We start from the raw sequence: 16,449 nt of genomic DNA, 5'->3' as shown, positions 1-16,449 counted from the left end.
GTGGAAACTGGTTACTTTAAGTGGCTTATTTTATCCTTTACCTGACTTGCTTTTAGAATATTTACTCCAATTAAATAAATGATAAATGTTGCTATGTTGCTTCTCCTACTCGTAACACCTGACGTATGATGACAAGAGAAATACTGTCATGTAGGGACCCCGGCTACACTACCAAGTGAACTTTTCAAATGAAAACATTCAGCTAGATGATGTATTTATGAATAAAAATAAATTTGCTTTTCAGGGAGTTTGGCCGCTGGAAAGTAAATAACCTGGCAGTTGAGAGAAGAAACTTCCTTGGTGCCCCACTGCCACTTGCCCCCGAATTCTTCCGCAACATAAGACTTTTGGGACGCCGACCTACCCTTCAGCAAATCACAGAAAACCTTATCAAGAAATATGGGACCCATTTCTTGCTATCTGCTACTTTGGGAGGTACGACTCTTTGAAAATACTTGTGCCTGTGTGTTCTTGTGCATAAAACTGTACGAGTCGAGGAAAAGTGTCGATGAATCCAGAGAGCTGCAGTTGGTGAATAATTCTGGAATTCATTCATTAGCTCATGCGACACATTCATTGAGCTAATGCCTTGCCTGGCATTCGCGACGGGAGTGTGTGTTTCTGCCTGGGGGCCATGCATAAGTTAATAGTGTACATTTAAATATGGGCATAGTTATTACACGCCATACTACCAGGTGATATACCAAGTTGTGTTTGAAAAATGAGTGATAAGCAGTGAAATCACAGACCGAGTTGTCACCTGCGGTTGTAGACAGCAGGGGAGGCTTTCTGGGGCAATGTTGAAGATCTGAAATCACATTTTTTGTGCTATTTTAGGATTTCTGATTACAGTTGGTATACGGCAGGGAAAGAATGATAAATTTCCATTATGATCGTATGTGAAAGTAGGACTTAACAATGTAACTTCTTCCTCAACCAGTTTATCCATTTGCACACATTCAGAAAGCTAACGTTTAATATCCTGAGATATGTATTGTGTTATGGAGATGTATAATTCAGCATTTTTAGCACCCTTAAGTGATATTTGGGGAGGTAACTTCTAATCGAAAAACATGACAGATGCCTAAAACTTAAAAATATCCCAGAATTCCATATATTTTATTTCGTGTGCGATTATAATGTCCAACCGTCCCACTGGGAAATGGAATTATTCTTTCCTAGAACAAGAGGTATTGAGTAGAAATGGATAGAAAACCCCTGGGACAGTGTGGGTTTTTCAGTAAGTTTCCGGAACTCGGGCCGGCTGATTCTCACTCATGGGAGGTGACACGGAAGATCACCAGTCCTTGCCCTGGACAGTGTGCTCAGTGGTTAGAGTGCTGGTCCATGGACCAAAGGGTCGCAGATTTGATTCCTGGTCAGCGGCACTACCTGGATCACAGGTTCTATCCCCAGCCCCCGGGGGGCACATGCAGGAGGCAGCCAATCTCTCTCTCTCTCTCTCACACCGACGTTTCTCTCTTTCCCTCCCTCCCTCCCTTTGATTCTATCTAAAAAAAAAAAAAAAAAAAAATCAATGGAAAAATGTTCTCAGGTGAGGATTAACAACACCAACAGCAAGATCACCTGTTGTTGGTTTTCCCAGTCTTAGATGATGTGTCTTCTCTTCTGCCAGTCCAGTGAGTTAGCAAGTGAGGTCCATTAGTTCCTCCAGAATATCCCACCTCAGACTCTTTCCTGACTTCTACGCCGACATCCCCAGACCAGGTCACCATCGTGGGTCTCCCAGGATACCCCCAGGGTCCCTCCTCCATCTCATCTTTTCAGACCTCGAATCCTGTCCCGCTGTGGTGTCCGAGGCTTGGCATGAATGATTTGACGGGGGCCTTCCTCTTGGACTCCATCCTCTCCTGCTTGGTTTTTCAGCCACGGTGGTTTTTCTGCTCAAACCTGACTTTATGAAAAGACCTTTTCTGACCATTCTAACATCAGTAGTGCCTGGCAGACCACTGCTACTCTCTACGGTTCTATGATCGTACTTTGCATTCTTCATTGTACTTAGGAGCATGTGAAAATATTTCACTTATTCGATTCCTCATTTGTAATCTGCCATGTTTGCAGATGGTCTTGCAAACAACACCTTGCCTGTCACTTGTCAGCACTTGAACCCCACACTTAGCACAGCGTCTGGCACATGATTGGTTCTCATTCGCTATTTGTTACATGAATAGATACGCGAAACTCCACTTCGCTGGGAGGCCAAGGTTGGCCAGGTCACTAAATAAATACCAGAAGTATGATAGATGCAGAAGGTCACTGAGATTCACTTGAGGAAGGAGACTGAATAAAAGAAGCAGGTTTAAGTGCCTAAACAGACACAGATTCAGGATTGGAGAGAACCACACAAGCGAGAGCAGGTGTGCAGGGCATGGGCAGGTGCCGAAGCATAAGTCTGCATGTGACCGAGGGAAATAACAGTGAAGGGCGCAGGTGGGGCAGGCCCAGAGGCGAGCGTGGTGCCCACCCCCTCCGTTACCTCCCTCCGCAAATAACACGAAAACAGTAAGACAAACAGATCAGACAAACCTGGCGTTGCTTTCTGACCCTCCTGATCCCCATTCTTTTTTTTTTTTAACGAATTGTGGGACTTTCAAAATGGTTAAGTAACTTCTCTTTTAGGAGAAAGGGGGACAGTAACAGTCACATGACAGGGTCACTGTGTGGCGTAGTTGAAACATGTGATACATTGATGTTGCATTATTTATGTTATTATTATCATAGCAGTGTGGGTAAACAAACAAAAAAAATTACCAAATATGCTAATAACTAGGAAAACAGAGTCTGGGAAAGCTGTATCTATTGGGCTTAATGCAACAGAAGCTGAAGTCACTGGAGAAAATTATTCCCATAACGTTTCGTTGAAAAATGCCCAGTGGTTTCCAAACACATGTAAGGTTTCACTACCACTATCAGCCACGTCGGGGGCCCAGAAGAATTTTGGGACATAAAATGCATTCTCCCAATGAGAAAGGAAAAGACAGAGGGAAGACAGAGAGAGCACAAAGTAGAGGGTTCTCATGAACATCTTTTGTTCTCTGGTTGTGAAATTACGGTGACTTTTTGATTTGTTGCATTGTTTTGGCATCATGGATACCACGTTTTCGATTTAAGATTAGCTTTTGTTTGGTAGGTTCTGTGTGGGATTGGATCGCTTCTTCAGGTTGACTCTTCTTATGATCACAATATGCTGTCTCAAAATTGCTTTAATTATTTTTTAAAAAATCTTGTTCAAGCCTTTTTTCAAGGGGTTGGGAAGAAACACCACCATGCTCACCTGCCAATCTCTGAGTATTGCAATGATTTTGTGTTCCTGGTATTTTCCACTGGAGGTCTTTTTCTTCTCTAAATGTTACTCACATTTCTCTTCAGGAGTCTGTGGGGTGATGTTAATAATTTAGCTACAATACATAAAATTATTTCAGTAGCTTAAGGATACCAACTATTAGCAATTGAAATGTGTACCAGGTTGATTCCAGGCAGTTTTAAAATTATTGCTGTTGTAATTACATTAGAGCTTTTCTGTTGCTCTAAGTATATTTTAGCCTTATATGTTTTACCTGAATGAACATGAAATTGTATTACTCCATTTAAAAAAAAAAAAAAATCCAGATTGGTGGTATTTAACTTGAGCTAATTCTCTCTGACACTCCTTAACTAACTAATACTAAGAAACAACTTATTAATGTCACGTATATAGCAAACGTTTAAACAAAATGCTGGTTATTTTATAACTAGGGGCGTCCTAAGTAACTAGACTTTCAACTAAATTTAAACATTTTTAAAAACAAGTCGAGTATAAAATCATCACTTATCAGTATTAGAGTAATGAAAAGGAAATAAATAAAAATATGAATAAATAGTTATTTAGTACATCGTATTATTGACTTAGACATAAACTTTGGGTAGCAGATTTGAAGCCTTAGATGGAATATTTTATGATAGATAAAGCCAGTGATTAAATTATCTTCCTATAGGGACAAATAAATTATAAAACACCATCTTCAATATATATCATTTTCTCCATTTATTTCATCTTATAGCTTCCAGACTATTTATCAATATAGAATTCAGCCTGCTTCTCTTTGGATAATGATGTCTAAACTCCATCACTGCTTAAATATCTAAAATAAGCTACTCAATTTGCAAAATCAATCTTGAGAAAGATTGGACTCCTGGGATATATTGATTTCTAGCTAAGGAATATATTCCATGACTGTTTCTATAATAAATTTTATTATCTTAAATATATGACAAATATGGAAATAAAAGTGTATCTGTGTACTGAATATAATAGACATACCAAAAAAAAAAAAAAAAAAAGACGAAGAAGAAGAAAGAAAAAAGTTAATAGGAATGAAGAGGATTTGAAATTGTGGGGCTTACTTGGGAGACAGGGCATCTACTGAAAAGCACTATTTGGAAATGACAAAGGACTGAGGAAGACGGAGACCAAAAAATGCATGTACAATTTTGTAAAAATGTTATAATAACTATTTGTAATTATTTAAAATGTGACCTGGTCCTCATCTCCAGAATGACGGAGACTAATCTAACCCTCATAGTCTTGAGCTACCCCTTCCCAGGAGCCCAGGTGTGAGTCCTCTGTGAAGCCTGGGTCTGGAGCCTGAGGCAGTGAGGAGCAAGTTCCAGTGCGTGGTCTCTTCTAACGACAGGTCCTAAAGAGGAAGAGGAGGGAGAGGTGGGCTGCTCTGGCCAGTCTCGCCCCCGCCCCACCTGCCTGGACCCCCTGCACCTCTGGGCTGTCAGGGATGAAGGGATGGTTTGGGTGGAATACCTTCCCTGGGAATATTTTTAAAAACTGGACCACAATTTCCTCTAGGAGCTGATAGATAATATATTGATTTGTTCATTTACAACTTTCAAAAATATTTTTCATTTTGAGTAACATAAAGATATGTCCATTTGGACCACTGGCTTTGAATGTCCAGAGTTTTAAAAGCCATAATTAAATGTCTAGAGAAAATAAGTATACTTTTCTTTACAGATGAGTGTTTTGAAATTTTTTTTTAAAATGTTTCTTAGGAGACTATAGCTTGTGGTTACCATACTGCTCAACTTTAGCATCGCATCAGATATTCCGTTTTGTTTGAATATAGGTCATATTTTCTTCACTGATACAATGAAAAAAAAAAGCATGACTGGTAATCAGAGTAGTATGAACTTACTAGACTGGTTATTTAAAATAGCAGCTACAATGTCAATGACAGCATAGTGTATAACTAAGTAAGCCTGCACAGTAGTTTATTTAGTCTGGCAGTATTACTATATATGGTGGGTGTGTGTGTCTTCTTCAGAGAAAGAGCAGAGATCAGGAGTCAGGAAGTAGGTACCATATAGATTGAATATCAGTTACATTGTTTTCCATTTTGTTGCATTCCCAAAAGTTTAAGAAATGTAAATATTCTCATTTGATTTCAGAAAGACTCAGTTCTCACTTAACTCTGTGTGAATTACATTCTGCAAAAGTGTCCACAGATTTTAATTTCATATCATATACCACCTTCTTTCGAAGTCCACTAATGTCTGCCTGTCTCATTTGCACTTGGCCCTTCTTAGCAAGTACACATTTCTTTGCTTTTAGTGTAAGTGTAACTCAATTAAGGAAGCAAATCTGTCCAAAATATATGCACTTTGTTTCTTAAGCAAATGTGAAAACTTATTTCAAATGTGTGGCACAAGTTTCTCTATTAGGATGCATAGTCTGTTGTAAGAAAAAAAAAAACTAAAAGAAAAGAAAAAAAACAAACAAACCTTGTCTGAAGCTTCATATCCCAGGGAATCATTAAAATAATGGCACTGTAGGGGGGGGGGGTGGAGACTGCAATGCCTAGTGTTTATAACGAATATTAACTCATCCTACTTAAGATTAATTACATCATTTCTTCTGTCTGTCTGTCTGTCTCTGTCTCCCTCTCTTCTCTCTCATATTTATCTGGCAAACAAGAAGAAACGTTTGAAATTAAGGCAATACTGTTAATTAATTGTTAATTGCTTGTAAAAAAAGTTATGGAATAAAAGGACTTGAAACCATTTCTGTGAAGAATAATCAGATAACAAAGAAGGAAATGAGATTAAAATGGCTATGTCCCTTGATCTCAGCAATGAGATTCCTGACAACTAGAGTCAAAAGATAAATGTTCAGTTTTAGGATGTTATAAATTTGATTGCATATTTTTTAAAATTCTTCTTCATAGCACTTAGCTAAGGTAGATAAATGTCCTGCCCACTTGTTTGACAAGTATGTGCTGAGTTACCTGTAATGGGCCAAACACCCAAGACCTTTCTTAAAGGAACACACAGGTCACTGATAAAGACAGACATTTAAGCTGGTAATAAATTTCCCTGTGATTTAGAACCTCATTACTCAAGTGTGGTCCATGGTCCCACGGTGGCAGCATCACCTTGGAGCTCGTTAGGAATGCAGAATCTCAGATACCATCTCAGATTAATGAGTCAGAATCTACCTGTCACCTACATCTCCAGGTGATTTATATGCACATTATGTTTGAACGGCACTGTTTTGAGTGTCTCTATAAATTTAGAGTGCTCTCAAGAGTTCCAGAAATCTCCCTTCTGAGAATTAATCTTACCAAAATAATAGCAGGAATCTATTAACTATACATAACAAAAGTGTTCACTATAGCATTGTTTATAAACAGTTCCCAAATAGAAGTATGTTAATTATATTTCACTCAGGGTAGATTCATTTAATCTAACCTTGGAACCATTTATTTCCAATTTCTCTCTCTCTCTCTTTTTTCTCCCCCAATGTTATTGTTTCATAGAGAGTAATGGTATCTGGGCAGTTTTGTTTAGAAATTTTTGGATGCATTTAGAAGGCTACTGTTCGTGATCATAAGGTCAGTTTTGCTTTAGAATGTTTTGCTAAACATATTATGTTTCTTTTTTCAAAGCTGTGGGAGGTTAGCTATTTCCTTCCCATAATATCTCACAGATGCCAATTGGTATTAAGCCAAACATGTCTGGTTTTTGCTGTCTTTATATATTGGTCTCTGCTTCTTGTGAGAAGCCTATTTTTCTAAGATTGTTTTCCCCTGCATTATGTCTATTTGTTGTTAAAACAGTCTTATTTTCTACAAAACTATATCAGTGGAAAGGTAGATATTAACTGGATGAGGACCTTTGAACATATTACGCTAAAAAAGGCTGAGTTATAAGAGGAAAGCAAACACCGTGAGAACTGAAATACAATTTCAGAAGGACAGTAATACCCAAAATAACCCAAGACTTTAATTCAAGGGATAATGTGATCTGCCCGTACCAGAAATAGAATAACATTTTTAAACTAAAAGGACATTTCAAAAGTAAAACCTGCAATTAGATTTAGCGATGTTTGCAGTGGTTATTTCTGTAGGAAGTATTTCTACTCAAAGAGCAGTCCTCTGTAAGGAAGGCTCACACGAAAGCAAAACAGATCCTCACAGTGAGATCCTCAAGTGGGAGGAAGTTGAACGACCAGGGAGACATCTGTCATAAATGCACTTTTCTTTTCTTTTTTCTTTTTCTGGGTGGAATGATAGCCTAACCCACGGTCAGTAGCAGGATACATGAAATAAATAAAATACGACCAAACCTATACCAGTTAGCTTCATGACCATTAAAAAAATCTCTGCGGATTGTAACTGCGATAGCAGCTGTGTATTCCTGGTGTTACGTAGTTTGACTGTGGGTCCTCTCTGATTCTCTCTGCTGCCTCCTCTTTGGATCATGCTGTCTTCCTGGCAGAAGAGAAAAGAGAAAGAATCATTGTAATGTTGCCATGGCCTCAGAATTTGCCCTAGATCATGGCGTATCCGGTTTGCCTGTATCCCCCTGACCTAAGCATCTTCCTTCCTAATACCCCGGCTGAAGGAAATCGCTCCTGGTCATCTCATAGTTCTTCTCTGCAATGGACCTTTGATCCATGTGCTCACGTTTGCAGCCATGCTGGTGCAGAAAATAATTGCAAAGAATAATACAATCTGCCTTGTCATTGATTCCCCCCTACGAGAATTATTTTACTCCTTCTCTTATCCATTGGTTTTTTATCCTCACTTTTTGGAGGACACTACCTCTCTCATCAATAACTATATACATAGCAATGTAAGTTGAGAAAATCCAAGTAAAAGGATAATGGTATGAAAGTCCTTTAATTTCAGGTGTTGTTAATCATTTGACCCACTAATTCGTATTTTTGAGGGAGTAAAACAATTTTTTTCCAGCTATTCTGGTGTCTTAATAACTTGAAATGTGGGACAGAAAAATACTTAATTGTGAGGTCCACAGAATATCAAATGCACTGAATCCCTTCCAATGAATTGATCATAGGGTAATATTAAAGGTGTGATGTTTTTGCCATTTCTCATTCTGTCTGAAAGCATCCTTTAATATGTGAGTCTACTGTCCATAAACTACCACAGTATTTTAGTTGTAAAAGACACAGCTGCATGATTTCTATGTGAAATGATCACATATTTTTATATCCAGCCATTCATCCCTTTCACGTTCTAGAAGACAAAAAAATGTGGACTAGTTTTTAGAATCACATTTAGTTTTGCCAAAACATGTAGGTAACCTTTGGAACTCATGTCATGGTTTTGAAACAACTGACTTAAAAATATGAACAACAATGACATTTGAACCCTAAATTTTCAGTTGATTAATCTCTCAGTTTTCAAATCTGAATAGTGTGCTATTTACATAGAATTCTAATATATTTTTGTAATTGAATAATTGAGAGAGATTTACAATTAAAGTTGAGAATGCATTCTTCTTTCTTTATGACTGACTGTTAACTCTCAAAGAATCTGCATGCAGACTGTGAATATCACAAAAGCATAATAGTTGTTATGATTTAAAAAAAAAACAACAACAGATCTCTTGCCCCGGGAGTATGGATCAGTAGATTGAGCATCATCCCATGGACTGAGAGGTCCTGGTTCGATTCCCAGTCAAGCCACATACCTGGGTTGCAGGCTCAATCCCCAGTAGGGGGCGTGCAGGAGGCAGTCGATGGATGTTTCTCTCTCACATCGATGTGTCTATCTCTCTCTCTCTAAAAAAATCCATAAAAACATATTTTTAAAAAACAACAGATCTCTTAGAGAAAATAAGTATGTTCAAGTTTCCTATTAGATGGAACGGCCTTGTCTATGTGTCTTAGATATTTAACAATGCATGGTAATTTACCTATATACTCCCCCCCTGCTTTGTTGTTTTTAGGTGTTCTCCTCAAATGCTATTCAGTATGCACATAACCTTATGTTGTTAATAATTTGACCCACTCATTCGTATTTTTGAAACAGTTAAAACAGTTTCTTTCCAGCTATCCTAGCGTCTACTTGATTTTCAGTAGGCATGTTGGGGTCCAGATACAAACTAGGATGTGACCTTCCGGAAGCAACGTGGTTGGCATCTGATTTCTGATAGCAATGGACCTGTTTTCTTGCAGAAAAGCAGAAGCTGGTACTTGGCATTGGCCAGTCACCTAAGCTATGTCATTGTAAACTTGTTATTATTTTAACCTGGAGAAGAAATGCAGACTATTCTACTAGGAAAGCTTGTTGGGTATTCACTAAAACTGGCGTGTGAGTTTGTAAGTGGGCACGATGCCACCCAAACAGATGGATTCCCGAAGGGGGCAGAACAAGTGTGGGGGCTGACAATCAGGTGCTGGGTGCTTATTCGAGACGTTGGCAGCCTGGGCATGGCTGGTTCTTAACGCTAAAGGTAATTGGCGTTGATTTGTTTCGGGTCAACATTGGAACACTGAAAATTGCCGCTTAGTTATAACACATGTTGAAGTGGACCTTTGAGAATTTGTTGTTGGTACCCAAAGCTTCCGTGGAGGTTGGTGATTGCCACAGAGCTTACACACGGTGTTTCAACAGACGCCACATGTAGGCACCCTCTGAATTTCGCATGTATGTTTCCCTAACTGTAGAAGCATTTATATGTTTTCTCTGCATTTAAAGGTAGAATTGAAAACTGCTAAGGCTTATTAATATGCTTGGTCATGTTTATATTGGTCATGCTGATCTGTGGTAAACATTGCTGCATAATTATAGTCTTATATTATGCCCCCCCCCACACACATAAGTTCATTGTACATATTTTCTTAATTAACTTTTGGGCCCTATGAGTGTTAGGTAAGCCAAACTATGTCAGAAATTCAATAAAATCTCGGCACATTGTTCCACAAAAGCTAGCTATTCAACAGCGACTAAATATGGATTTACAGCCATTGAGATCCCAAATGCTTTTCTAGGCACAAGAGGAATGCTAACAGACAACAGAAGAGCAGAAGTTCTTGCCTTGGCCGGTTTGGCTCAGTGGTTGGAGAACTGGGCCATAGATTGCAGGGTCACAGGTTTGATTCCCAGTCAAGGGCACATACCTGGGTTTCAGGTTCAATCCCTGGCCCTGGTCGGGGTCATGCTGGAGACAATCAATCTATGTTTTTCTCTCACATCAATGTTTCTCTCTCTCTCTCTCTCTCTCTCTCTCTCTCTGCCCCTCTCTCCCTCCTACTCTATCTAAAAATGATGGAAAAATGACCTTGGGTTAGAATTAACAAAAATAATGAAAGAAAATATATACGTCCTTGCCCTTTTGTTCTTTATCACTCTTTTGCGTCATTGTAGCTGTCATCTCTGCACCTGCAGGAACGGGAAGCGTTGGGTTTTAAGCGGACCATGGACTGACGCTCCATATATTCAATGCAGGAGAGGAGTCACTCACAATTTTTGTGGACAAGCGGAAGCTGAGCAAAGGATCAGAAGGAAGCGATTTCAGCACCAACAGCTCTTCAGTCACCCTGGAGACGCTGCACCAGCTGGCCGCCTCCTACTTCATCGACAGGGACAGCACCCTGCGGAGGCTCCACCACATCCAAATCGCGTCCACTGCCATCAAGGTACGAGTGAGTGTCCCCTCAGCTCCCGTCAGACCACGCTTGTTCCTATCCCAACAATCCACCCCCAGTCGTCCGCACGTTCCGCGGATGTAAACAATCACGTTCTAAATCTATGTTAACATTCCCTCTTGTCGTGAGTCACGTCATATATTTAACATAAAATTGTGTGTGTCTGGATGTCATTTCTTTAACTTGATAATTGGGTCAAGGTTCTTCATGACAAAATCTTACTTGACGTGTTCTTGAATTTTGTAAGTCTACGCCAGGCTACGCAGACTCCCTCACAAAGTCTATGCAGATAAAATACTGTTTTAATAACATTGATTTTTTTTTTTTGGTAGATCTTCCTATTTTATTTTATGCATTTAAGAAAGTTATCCTCAGAAGGAGCTTTAGTACACTCAAAGTGATCAGTGATGTCGAAGTCATTAGGAACTCTTGTGTGAAGCAGCATTTTCCCCCAAATGCTTTTAAAATTAAGTGCAAGTGTTTGGCTACAATGTTCTAGAATTCAAGATAACACCATGATCTAGAATTACCAGATGAACTCCATGCGCCCTTTTCTTGTATGATGGTTGACTTTAGCAGAGCTGAGTGAAAGGGAGAATGATGTTCTTTTTTTTTTTAAGAGAGAGAGAGATTGTGGTTTCCAAAACAATAGACTTTTGGACATATTTCTCTGGCAATTTAGGTCAACATGTATTGTTTTGGCCGAGAGCCATAGCAAAACGAACAGACCAAAGAATTGGCACGGTGTGCCAGTGTAACGCTGGACTAACGAGAGGGAAATAAAATACAGAGAGCCTGTCTTTGTGTTCCAACTGCAGCATCTCATAATTATTGTAGAAGGCAGTCATTAACTATATTTCATTGCTTTATGCGGTTAAAATTTATGTATGTATTTTTTTTTATCAGTTAATTAAAAAGTTAGAACTTTAATACCTGGGAATGCTAGGTGAAATCAGTCCAAGAAATATCTTTACAAAAAATTTTTTTTCTTTATTGATTTTTAGAGAGAGAGGAAGGGAGAGGGAGAGAGAGATAGAAACATCGATGAGAGAGAACATCGATTGGCCACTGGGGATCGGGCCCACAACCTGGTCATGTGCCCTGACCAGGAATCATACCGGTGACTTCTTGGTGCATGGGTCGATACTCAACCACTGAGCCACACTGGCCAAGCAAGAAATATCTTTTTTGATAATATACAGGAGTGAGTAAAGGTGATATAGGAATATCTTTAGCTTAAGGTTTACACAAGGAATACTACCCATCTGTGATACTGCTAGTAGTTGAAGTTGAAAAAAAGAGTTCTCTAAGTGGAAATTAGGCAGTTATTGTTAGTTTATTTCTGATTATAGGACTTAAGTTATTTTGAGCAAACAAGTATATAAATAGTAGTTATGTTGTATAGATTAAAATGTAGCGGGCATGAAAGATGGTTTAGTTAATTTAAAAGTATTGTAAGGTAGGATATTGTTGGGATATTTAGCTTGAGGTTGCTGAGGAGAAATAGATTTTTTTTTTCAGAAATCAATTTCAATGATATAAACAAGAACTTAAAGTGTATTTTCTAATAGAAGACATCATTGTTGTAAGTGTGTTTATTATATGGCTATTGATTTTTTTTGCTCAGCACCAAGTGGAATTATACAGTAGAGGTTTTTGTATGCACCCTGAGAAAGAAATATTCATTCACAGTTCATGCGAAGACTTAATGGATGGTAGTAAATACTCTCTTCTCCCTCAAGGGAATTTGGATCACAAAAAGGCACATGTTTTAATGGTGGAAACTATATACATAGGCATTATTTTTAGGCCCTGGTGATGTTACTGAGGATGATAAGTCTTCGAGAAGCTGATAACTTAGCTGGATAGTAGCAATGAGACTCAAAGGAAGGTGGCTTTTATGAGTCATCTAAGAACACCTCCAGGGCAGAGAAAGGGGTGACCCACACTGCGGAGAGTCAACAGCTCACCTCTCAAGGGCTGCTCGCTGCCCACGAACCAGGAAGAAGAGTTCTCGAGCAACATAACGGAAATGTTTGAACGTGTGTGTGTACCCGGTGGATGGGGATGGGAGAAATGCATTCAGATCAGGGAGAGGCAACAGAGAAGGGTATGGAAATGATCCCTAAAGGGTCTGCTCACATCCAGAACACAAGGCCAGTGTGGAGCAAAATGGCTTTATTGCAGGCGCCTGGGTGCAGGCGGGCTGAGCCGGGAAGGGTTCCGCCTCGAAGCAGGGTTGGGGTGTTGGTTTATATTCTACTTTCAGCTTCCCTCAGTTCCTGCTGAGGTACTTTGGCCCATTGTTCACTTTGCAGTAGGGAGTCTGGTATCTTGTCCAGCATCTGCTGGGTGATCCATTGTCTTGAAGATAGTCCAGATAATCCTCATCCATACTCCACAGAAGGCTGAGCAAAGGTCATGCAAGCAACACAATTGCCAGAGTTTCCTCCTTTTGCAAACTTTGACCTTTACCCTTTAGAACATTATTAACCCTTTCAATCCCGAGATGGATTGTAAAGACAAGTACAGTCACGTGTGACCGTGTTTCGGTCAAAGGGAATTTGTGCATGGCGGTGGTCCTGGAAGGTTGTCACGGAGCAACCTTTCCATGGCCCAGTGGTGCGTGGCATCGTCAAGTCTCAGCCCAACACATCACTCCTGGGTTTGCGGTGATGCTGACGTGAGCAAACCTACTGAGCTGCAGACAGACGGATGTTGAGCATGTGCGATTCCAGGAGTGGGCGACACCGTCTAGGTTTGTGTAAGTGACTCTAGGATCTCAGGACAAAATTGCCTAAGGATGCATTTCTCAGAATGCATCCCCATTGGTTTTTTGTATGTTTGTTTGTTTTCTTCTTTAGTGATTTGAGAGAAAGAGGAAGGGAGAGAGAGATAGAAACATGGATGAGAGAGAACATTGATGGGCTGCCTCCTGCATGCCCCTCACTGGGGATTGGGCCCACAACCTGAGCATGTGCCCTGACCAGGAATTGAACCGGTGACCTCTTGGCTCAGGGTCGATGCTCAGCCACTGAGCCACGCCGGCCAGGCTGTATCCCCATTCTTAAGTGGAGCATGGATGTTCACATCTCTTGTGCTATAACTAAGAAAAAAGAAAGTGAAGGCTGTATCACTAGCAGCCACATGGCTAAGAATAGGGTCGCAGAAGTCTGTCCAGAGCGCAAAAAAGAGGGAGGGCAACCAGGCTTCAAGGGTTCAACTTAAAACTGAATGGGGTTCTCTTTTGAGTTCGCTGCAATTTCCAATGACTGGTGATTTTCTGGTCCAGGGTGGGCTGTCGCCGGGAGGGTCGTGGGAGCTCCAGGGAAATGTTCTGTGCTGAAATGTGTGCCGTGTGTGTGCATTTAAGGAGGACTGCTGGGCGGCAGGCACACGCTCGTGGGCTTGTGCTTTTTCCTGGGGAGCGTGTCCTTCATTTTCATTAGTTATCAAATGTGTCCCTACACAGATAACCGGTGTCTCTCTTCAATTATGAGATTCTAATTGCTTAGACGTAAGTTGACATGGTAAGAGGGACTCAGTCGGTGAGGGTAGGAGATTTGTGCTCGGAATCCAATGCATTCAATTACTGAAATCCTTTACATGCGAATAAATAAGTCCATGCAAAGTGCCTTTATAAAATATTTAAAATCAAGAGCTTAACTCTTTTACTAAGTCCCTACAGGATCGATGACTTGCTGTTATGTTTTAAAGATTCAAACGAAGTGTAGAAAGATTCACATTTTTTAAAAATTAGGTAATATATCTTATGTTTTAAGTACCACATAGTAAGCATTTAATTTCTTGAGCAAATTTGCAGAATTTAGGAGAATCTTGTTACAAGGTAAAGCCAAATATGATCATGATCAGAAAACAGCAAAAATGTGATGAAATCTGAAAAATCATGCCTGCTTATAGCATGCTGATTCCTACGAAAACTCAAAAGATTGGACCAATAGTGCTAAGTATGAGCCGGTTTCTGAAAGATGGGATAGAACCATTTGTTGTTTTTATATCTTGTAAGTATGAATGTCCATGTAGGAAGCAGTTCACTAATACATCCGCAAATAAATAAAAGATGGGCTCAGATGCCTGTATAGCTTAATTAGCTGCTACATTATCCCAATTAATGGCATTCATAAAAAATATCATTTCTCGATATTATTTTTAGTACAATAATATGTCAAGAATAGTAGCTAGAATTGGCCACTGTTTTCAAAGATTCAATTCCAGTGACTCTGTTATCTAAAAGATCAAACTAACATATGCTTAAGGTTTATTTTGAATTAGTCTAATAAACTTTAATATTCTATGGTTGACCAAGCTGAGAAAATCAAAATAGATGGTACGTTTTAGGGAAAATTTAATCTATCACCATATGCATTTTTTGAAAACTTTCCAAATCCTTTGTTTTAATCATTACATTACTTGCAGGGAGTAAAAGTAAATTATCTTATCCAATGCTGTCAGAAATTTAAAAGGATTAAATTATTCTTTTCCTCAAACAAATGATAATGTATACTGTATTTTTGGCAATTTTCTAATATAGAAAAACATATCAGATTGATTTTTAAAATTATGTTTAGAAGTATTTTCCAACATTATTGGAAATACATTTGTACATTATCTCTTCCACGAAAAACGATTAGATGACATTAAAAAAATATAAAAGTTCATTGACATCACCTGGCCTTCAACCAGAAAAACAAGGGTGTTTTGATTTTTTTTTTTTTTCATACAGCTATCAATATTAGATCACCAAATTTATGCAAATCTTTGTCATTTAACCTTTGTTTAGCTTTTGTTTTGTCAGATGTCATGCCTTACTCCAGGACCTTGAGTTGGTTTATTAGAAACAATGATTTGGGACAAAGACTCTCAGGACCAATAGTTCAAATCAGTAAAATCCTGAACTCTATTTCTTCTCATGTATAAATTACACTTGCAGTTTCCAAAGGACTATCTACAAAAGGAACAAATGTCAATTGATACCACCAGTAAAAAAACAAAACAAAACACACACACACATATATGGACACATTTTTATAGGTCTACAGTGTAGGGCAAAATCTAGAACTTTTCAAGCAACATCAGTAAAACAACAGTTAGGAAAGAAGTAACAGAAGAAAGAAAAGAAAGAAAGAGGGAAAAAAAATGTATCGATGTCTTTATAAAATACTGTATTGAGAATGTCTTTATTAGGTAGTAAGGAACAAATACAAATGTATACTATATGTTATCTGGAATTTTAAATTATTCATAATTTGGAGAAAACATCAGAAAGCAGGTAGACTAATATTCACGCTATAATGCAATTTTAATTGAACAGAACCATATACCCTTTTGTTATTATATATGCGTAAATGCTAAGCATCTAGGTTGAGATAATCATGGTGCCAGAATGGGGGGAGGGGATTATCTAGGAGTATCATGTATAGAAGGATTTAACTAATGAACCATCAGAAAAGTTTCTGATTTTA

General features: G+C 38.9%; 1 protein-coding gene across 2 annotated transcripts in view; it reads left to right on the top strand.

Moving 5' to 3' along the window:
- The window catches only part of BRINP3 (BMP/retinoic acid inducible neural specific 3), a 197,024-nt gene that overhangs the window by 90,668 nt on the left and 89,907 nt on the right, over positions 1-16,449 (top strand). The window contains exons 3-4 of one of the 2 annotated variants that reach the window (XM_036277543.1): positions 245-435; positions 10,767-10,957. In XM_036277543.1, coding sequence (XP_036133436.1) covers positions 245-435; positions 10,767-10,957 — 382 coding nt within the window. The remainder of the gene's footprint in view (positions 1-244; positions 436-10,766; positions 10,958-16,449) is intronic. The other variant, XM_036277545.1, reaches the window with a different exon arrangement.

The sequence above is a fragment of the Molossus molossus genome, unplaced genomic scaffold (genome assembly GCF_014108415.1).
Source record: "Molossus molossus isolate mMolMol1 unplaced genomic scaffold, mMolMol1.p scaffold_m16_p_23, whole genome shotgun sequence".
Lineage (NCBI taxonomy): Eukaryota > Metazoa > Chordata > Mammalia > Chiroptera > Molossidae > Molossus > Molossus molossus.
Note: the sequence above shows the minus strand (reverse complement) of the source record. Positions and strands in the feature narration are given on the sequence as shown.